This window comes from Anopheles moucheti, chromosome X, assembly GCF_943734755.1.
Source record: "Anopheles moucheti chromosome X, idAnoMoucSN_F20_07, whole genome shotgun sequence".
Classification (NCBI taxonomy): domain Eukaryota; kingdom Metazoa; phylum Arthropoda; class Insecta; order Diptera; family Culicidae; genus Anopheles; species Anopheles moucheti.
The window spans coordinates 9,032,196-9,039,135 of NC_069142.1; the positions used below are offsets into that span (position 1 = coordinate 9,032,196).

The 6,940-nt window shown below is 44.3% G+C and overlaps 1 protein-coding gene across 4 annotated transcripts; it reads right to left on the reverse strand.

Moving 5' to 3' along the window:
* Positions 1-2,568: 2,568 nt before the first annotated feature.
* Positions 2,569-6,940, reverse strand: LOC128306362 (prolyl 4-hydroxylase subunit alpha-1-like). Of its 4 annotated transcripts, none has more exons than XM_053043847.1 (8): positions 6,462-6,940; positions 5,794-6,384; positions 5,502-5,721; positions 4,944-5,431; positions 4,638-4,810; positions 4,018-4,566; positions 3,782-3,947; positions 2,569-3,492 (listed from the first exon to the last, which is right to left on the reverse strand). In XM_053043847.1, exons 3-8 carry the CDS (start codon positions 5,702-5,704, stop codon positions 3,407-3,409), a joined length of 1,665 nt encoding a protein of 554 aa, XP_052899807.1. In that variant the 5' UTR covers positions 5,705-5,721; positions 5,794-6,384; positions 6,462-6,940; the 3' UTR covers positions 2,569-3,406. The 4 variants fall into 4 exon arrangements, with proteins under 4 accessions (XP_052899807.1, XP_052899803.1, XP_052899806.1 ...); XM_053043843.1 differs by having other exon boundaries at positions 4,018-4,569; XM_053043846.1 differs by lacking the exon at positions 5,794-6,384 and having other exon boundaries at positions 4,018-4,569; positions 6,680-6,940.

Sequence of the window (6,940 nt, forward strand, 5' to 3'; positions counted from 1 at the left end):
GACAACATGGGCTTGTGAGCTGCTAAAAATAGAACGCGCATTAGCACCCATGATAATGATGTAAGACGACAACATACGAACAAAAACCATACAAGAGTAATGATTTCCATGACGTGTGCGGTGCGCGCTGCCTAGTGGTGGCGGACGAACAAAAGCAAAACAAAAGCACCAAAAACGCACAAGTGCTCGCGCGCCGTATTTTTGCTGCCCGGAAGTGGAGCAAAAATAAAAATCAGAAAATGCAACATACACACACACACGCGCGCGAAAAAAAAAGGGAGCATAAACCAGCAAAACATAAATCATATGTTCGCTTAACAAGAAGCGAATTAATATATGTGAATTCTAGCAAAAAAAAGGGGGAGGCGTGTGTGTGTGAGGCAAATGTTTGCTCCTCAGCAGCTGCAAACAATAATCAGATAATGATGCTCTCCTCCCTTGTGCTGTCTTTATAAGTATATATATATAAATATATTTTATAGCGATGCGATATTTAAAAAAAAACAAAGAAAAATAATAGCAACAGAAGAAAAATGAAAATAACATTATTAAACTACTATTAACAAAACCACCTACAACACAACACACACACACATACAAAAAACGTTTTGCGATGAGCGCATATTTTTGTTACCTAATATACCTTTACTATGATAGTGTACAACCCTGGATGGATTAAAAAGAATTTGTCTAAGACAACAGAATGTATTTAAACTATTTAAACAATCAAGCTGTGTAGATGATAATATACAATACATGCAAACATACTTATACATACATACATACTTATATATATTGATGTTAAATGATGAACATGATAGTGTCTCTTCGACCCAATCACACCAGCTGGTAAAAAACTTATTAGACGACGATTACTTTCTTTGTCGTTGGAAAGAGGGAAAGAGGGAATGATAATGCAAACACACATCTACACGGATTTGCTTTGTTCTAGCACATAAGAGACTGTGGGTTTATCAACCTCTAACACTAATAATGGCTGCTGTCCAAGTCCAAAACCCCTCTTTTTCTCCACACAAAGGAAAAAGGTGTCAAACTGTAACCCACACTACATGAAGTTTTTCTCTTTCGCTGGGAGGGGTGGACCACGTAAGGAAAACTAATGAAATGTTTGCAACACGAAGCACAAAACGGCATGCAATACGCGCGAAAAAATCAAAGTGAAAAATATTTGGATGTGATGAGGAGGCGGCGGTTGGGGGTGTGGTTGGCCCCGCAGCGCCACTTCGGTAAATGATTGACTTTATTCGGAACGATCTTTATAGTGCATTTGGAGGATACCCTTTTATACCCGTTAGTGCGCAAAAAGCAACATATTTACTGTTATTTTACACTGAGAAGTTTTGTGGTACGGAAATATGTGTTAAATTGCACTTGTGGAAATGCAACAAGAGACACAAACAAAACAAAAAATCCCCACCCCCCAAAAAAAAAAGCAACAACTTAAGACAAATCAAACCTGGTATTAAGCCGAAAAAGGTGAACATAAAAGGAAGAGCAAACAGAACAGCAACAGCAAAAAGCCCACACAGGTATCCTGGTACCTGGTAAAACTGTCAAGGATAGTATTCTAAACAAGTAGCCTCATACCGACTGTTTCTCAAAACCACACTGTCTCTCTAAACCGTCGATAATATATATATCAAAAAAATATATATATACATACTTATACACTATTTTCTCGGCACTTAGGCGAAGGCACAAACGGTGTGGAATATGGTATGTGTGAAAAGGTAGCGTAGTTAGTAGCTGGGGGATTTGCCTGTTTAATGGACCCACCTTGCAAAACCAACACAGGAACCACTCCATCAAAATCCCACCCACCTGTTCCGCCATTTTGTTTTGCATGTACCCCGCAACCATATCACCAACACAAGACGCGGGCAATACGAATTACGAAACAAAACAAATAAGACAGAGAGGAGTTAAGCTTCAAGCAAAACATGAATGATAACCGTGTAATATCCAAACTGTTTCAGTGTGTGGATGTGTGAACGGGCACAAAATGGTGCATTACAATATTAGCTACAACAAAAATCCCCGATAAACGATACATGTGAAGCCCACCCCAAAATGGTGGATTTATTTGTGTGCGCAATAATGTTTGATATGCTATCAGCGGGATTGCAGAACAGGCAACACACTCAACAATCGCTTTCCCTTCAGTGAAACACAAATCTTACAAACAAACACACAATTCAGTAGCGTAAAAATGGTAAAATTAAAAAAAAAACAAAAAAAAATCTCAATTCTTATCACAAAACGATACAGTCAAAATGTGACAAATGGATGTAAAATGTTGGTGTGTGTGCATGCTCCTGTTCCACAGCCACCACCAACTTCAACCACTCACACAAGTGTGTACCCAGGTGTAATGCGTAATAATTATTCCCGTGGAAAAAAAAACAGGTGTGTTGGTCTCTTTGTGTTGTTTTTCTTTTGTCCACAACCGTGCGGTTGTATTGAGAATATTGAGAAAATGGAAGGATTACATCTACCAAACCTACAAGTAGTACAATATGACTAATGTCGATAATTTTACGTAAAAATTTGATTTATTTCGACAATTTTAGTATGGCATTGGCGCACACAGTGCTTCCTTTCGCTTAATTCGCTGCTGCACACCCACACACACACACACACAGGCGCGCGACTTTAATTAAAAATGTACGACCGTGTAGAGTTACAACCTCTCCTATCTCATCTAAATGCGTTCGTATCAACATCATCCTAACTTTAGAGGTTTATGTGTGTGTGTGTGGGGAGGTTGTTTTCTTCTTATTTACCCAATCGTTTCAAAAACTAACGGCGGTTATTCACGGGGGTTACATGCATCCTTGTTTACGATTTAGGGTTTTGGTGTTTTTCTTCAAAAGGATGCGCATATGGATGATTCAAATCTCGTCTAATGGCAAGTAGTAAATGTGTTTGAAAAATTGCACTAAATAAAATAGCCTATACCCTATAATGCGTATTGCGAGTAACAGGTATACACATTTTAAAGAAAGGTTTAGGAGAAACAGGAAGTAAAATATTATGGGGAAATATTAACCCTAAATGGATTATGTCGGTATCGCAAAGCAGGAAGGATTGGTTAAATTAATATAATCTCATGTAACTAAGCTATTTTTGGCCTCGCTGTTTTCACGTGCTTGTTATAACGTTGGTATAACGCTTCATAACGTTGCGGTTAACAACGCACTAACGATTCAGTTAGAGATATGGCAAACTTAGTGATAGAGCTTGTTGCATTTTGTTGTTTCGTTTGCTGCTCTGGGCGCTAATTATATCTTATTTTAAAGAATTGATTACAATTGCAACTAAAACCTATGGCAGATTCGTTTGGTTTTATAGATCATGATGGTTGGGTATCGCTTTCCGACCACTATCAGAATTCTTCCTCCGAGCGGTCTAAGTGTAAGCCGCACGGTCTCCTAAACTCTTGCCCACGCTCATGGATCCATTTGTTCGATACTGCAAATAGGGTAAAGAAAAGGATTTAGTGAGGTGCAGAATTAATTTTTTGGGAAAAAAATGATTAAAAAAAGGCCTTCTTAAGAGATTCTTGTGTTTTGCATTTATCAAATATTTGGTATTAATAAAGTTTAATTAATTAAATTTAATTAATAAATTAATTATTAATAATTTAAGTTTAATATTTAATTTGAAGATAAGGCAAGAAAAAATTAGCTAAACTTGTCTACACAATTGAAGACTCTAGCAGCAATCGTTTAAGAATCGTAAATCTTATGAGGTTACATACCCCACTTGGTGCCGGTGAGTACCGGGCAGGCGGCATGCCGAGTCGCGTAATCACCCCGACCGGATGCATGCAGATTGAACCAGAAGGCGGCCGTCCCTTTCCGGGGCCAGAGTGCGAGATGCAGCGCGGGAAACACGGTCGCACCGCCCTGCGTGACGTCACTCATCTAAAACGAGGCGTAATAGGCAGATGTACCAAGACAAACATGTTTTAAACAACGGTACCACGATACTCACGTAAAACAGTACAGTCGCGATACGGTTCCCCGTGCCGAGGCTCTTGAACGCATTACGTTCCTCGCGCCGGGCAAAGTCAAAATGTGGCTCGTAGTGGCCACCGATGCCGTAGTTAACGACCTGCAGCTCTTCCGCTGTTTCCATCGTCAATCCCGTCATGTCCTCGACCCGTCGGCTGATCGTCCGGATCATCTCATCCTCCGCATCCTTCAACCAGGCCGACTTGCTGATGCGATAGTTGGCGAACTCCAGCTCGCCCGTCTTGTAGTTCTGGACCGTCGCGCGCCGGAACCGCGGCCGGGCGTACTGCTTGATACGTTCAATTTCCTGATCCGACATCACATCGTGGTAGATGACGATGTACGGCCGGTGGTACGCTTCCTCGAGCTTTAGCGGGCCTATCCGCAGGAACGGCGACTGGTTGGTTGTGTAGCGGCAGATCAGCTGTGACCGTAGCTCGATCGGTGGATGCTGCTCGCCGCGGCACAGCTGCTCGTACAGCTTACGCTCGTTGCTGTCGTACACGTGCGGTTTTGCCTCTTTCTGGATCTTCTGCAATAAAAGCGAATACCACGGTGATTATTACTTCAGCCAGCTGATTTAGGATCTGATACGCGTACCGCGGTTGTGTCGATCGGGACCTCCTCGCTACCGTCGTCACCGCGTAATATCTTCTGCTGAGCCTCTTTTTGCAGCTCCTTCTCGTAGTATGCTTTGTTGCTGACGGCACGCTCGTGGTCCGGCACTAGCTCGAGCAGCTCTTCCGTCATAGAAAGCGCCGTCTGGATGTTACCTGTTCCAGAGAGTGTGAAAAGTTTACAATAACATTAAAATATTAGCATTTTGACCAGCGGAAATGATGGGACGTTACGCAATGAATAAATATTGGAAAATAACTTTAAAAAAATGGGAAAATTTAGCCTTACCTTGTTTAAACGTGGAAAACGCTAGATACTCCAGCACATCCTCCTTGGTCGCGGTACGATTAACTTCGCTCGTTAACCGATCCATTGCCTCGCGCATCCACAGCACCGTGTGGTAGTAATCCCCGTTCAGATAGCTTTGCCGGCCGAGCTCGAAGCAGTCGCCCGCAGACAGCTCCGTACTGTACTGCACCCCGTTCAGCATGCCCCGGGCAAGGCTGGCCGTGTCGAGATTGTAAGTATCCTGCAGCCGCATCAGCGCTACCGCCGCACCGTTCAGATCTTCGTCCGACGGAAATTTCAGCACGCTCCGGTAGCTCGTCACGTTCTCGAGAAACTCCTTGCCGACTTCGTACGCCATCAGGTTTTCCACGTACCGCCAATCGGTTGTGAGACGCTTGGTCAGCAGGAACGCATTGACCGGGTTCGATAGGTACGCACTGACGTCCCGGGCCGCTTCCGTGTGTTCGCGCCGATATTCGTGCACTTTTCTGCACGGAAAGAAAAGGAGGTGTTAAATTACACTTACACCCTGCTTTGCTGCTGTCATTTGGTACTTACTGGCGCAGCTGCATCAGCTTTTCTTCCTGCGCTTGGACGTATTTGTCCAGGTTGGTGATTAGCACTGCTTCCGTTTCGAGCAGCTCCTCCATGTCCGCCAGTGCGGTAAACAGTTCACCATCGACCGGTGGCTGTAACACCAGCAGCGATACCACGGTTGTCAGTACAATTGGCAACATTTTCCCGGAAACGGTGGGACGCATCTTCAGCTCACGCACGGCTGAAAGAATGAAACAAAAGGATTGAAAGTTTAATTAAAGTTGTTAAACTAATTGCTGCCGGAATATAAAACCTAAAGCAAACAGTAAAGAAGCACCCGCGACAGCCGGGCGGATCGTCGCAAACCAAACGCAACTGCTCGTCTAAGCTGCTCAAGTCCCTTTGACACGTCTTATGCTCGGCTCCGACATATGGCGTTCGACCCGGGGGGGTGGGGGATAATATGCTACGAGGCGTGTGTACGTGTTAATGCTCACTCGGACATGTATGCTCGGGGAGCAGATCTATACGTCTAAAACCCGCGCTCGCACTCGCGCTGATAACGATCATAACATATTCCACCCAGCCCAGCAGCCGAAGAAGCAGGAAGTGTTGACGTTGGCATGGAGCGTTCTAAACAACCAATGCCGCTGTTTGGGAACCGTCTCCGACCGGACGATCAAATCGAGCGATCTGGTTGATAGTTTATCCCAACGCTACGCAAGCGGCGGCACCCCATAATACATCAGGCGTTGGCGTCATATGGTGAACACATCAAAACCGTGACGTACCCACGGTTTTTAGGGGTTCTATTTTCCAAACAGTTGATTGGTTGATGGAAAACAGAAATTTGATTGTTTCGAAGAATGCTGATATATTCGGACGTGTTCTTTTCATTAAAAACCTAAAAAACACACACGCACACGCACGGGATGTTTAGATACAAAAAAAAAACAAAAACTATCAACTCTCTTGCCTTACCCGCGGTGCCAGTTCGTTCTCTTTCTTGCTACCGACAGTGTCGGTGTCGAATTCTTCTTGTGCACCACAGCGCCCACCAGCACCGCTTTTGGCAAGGCGGAATTTTGTCGTTTCCGATGCGCAAATGCACCTCTCGTGTTGGCTGCACGCAACAGTCCACTGCATTTACCACTACAAACACCTTTCCTTTACCTGCACACTGCTGCAGCGAAACTCACCGGTAAACACTTGGCAAAACTACACGGCATACCACGGACCACCACTTCACTTTCTGTAGCGTTGTTGCAGTTGCAAAGCGCCGGGCCAATCTCTACTGTTTGCCCCGTCTGACGTGGTCCCGTCCTTCTGGGTGCTGCTGTAATGATGCTGTAACGTGTGTATTCCTCCAGCAATGGCTGGTGGTTGCACGGTCACAGATTCCAAGGCAGACAAACCGCGTCCGGCAAGCGAGGGCTATCCCTTCGCCCTGGTTCGGTTTT

Bases quoted from the DNA above. Each gene is read 5' to 3' on its own strand.
- LOC128306362 (XM_053043846.1), bottom strand. From the start codon at position 5,704: ATGCGTCCCACCGTTTCCGGGAAAATGTTGCCAATTGTACTGACAACC. The intron at 5,432-5,501 runs GTAAGTACCAAA...CTTTCCGTGCAG, and splicing joins AAGCTGATGCAGCTGCGCCA to AAAAGTGCACGAATATCGGC. The intron at 3,493-3,781 runs GTATGTAACCTC...CCCTATTTGCAG, and splicing joins ACTCACCGGCACCAAGTGGG to TATCGAACAAATGGATCCAT.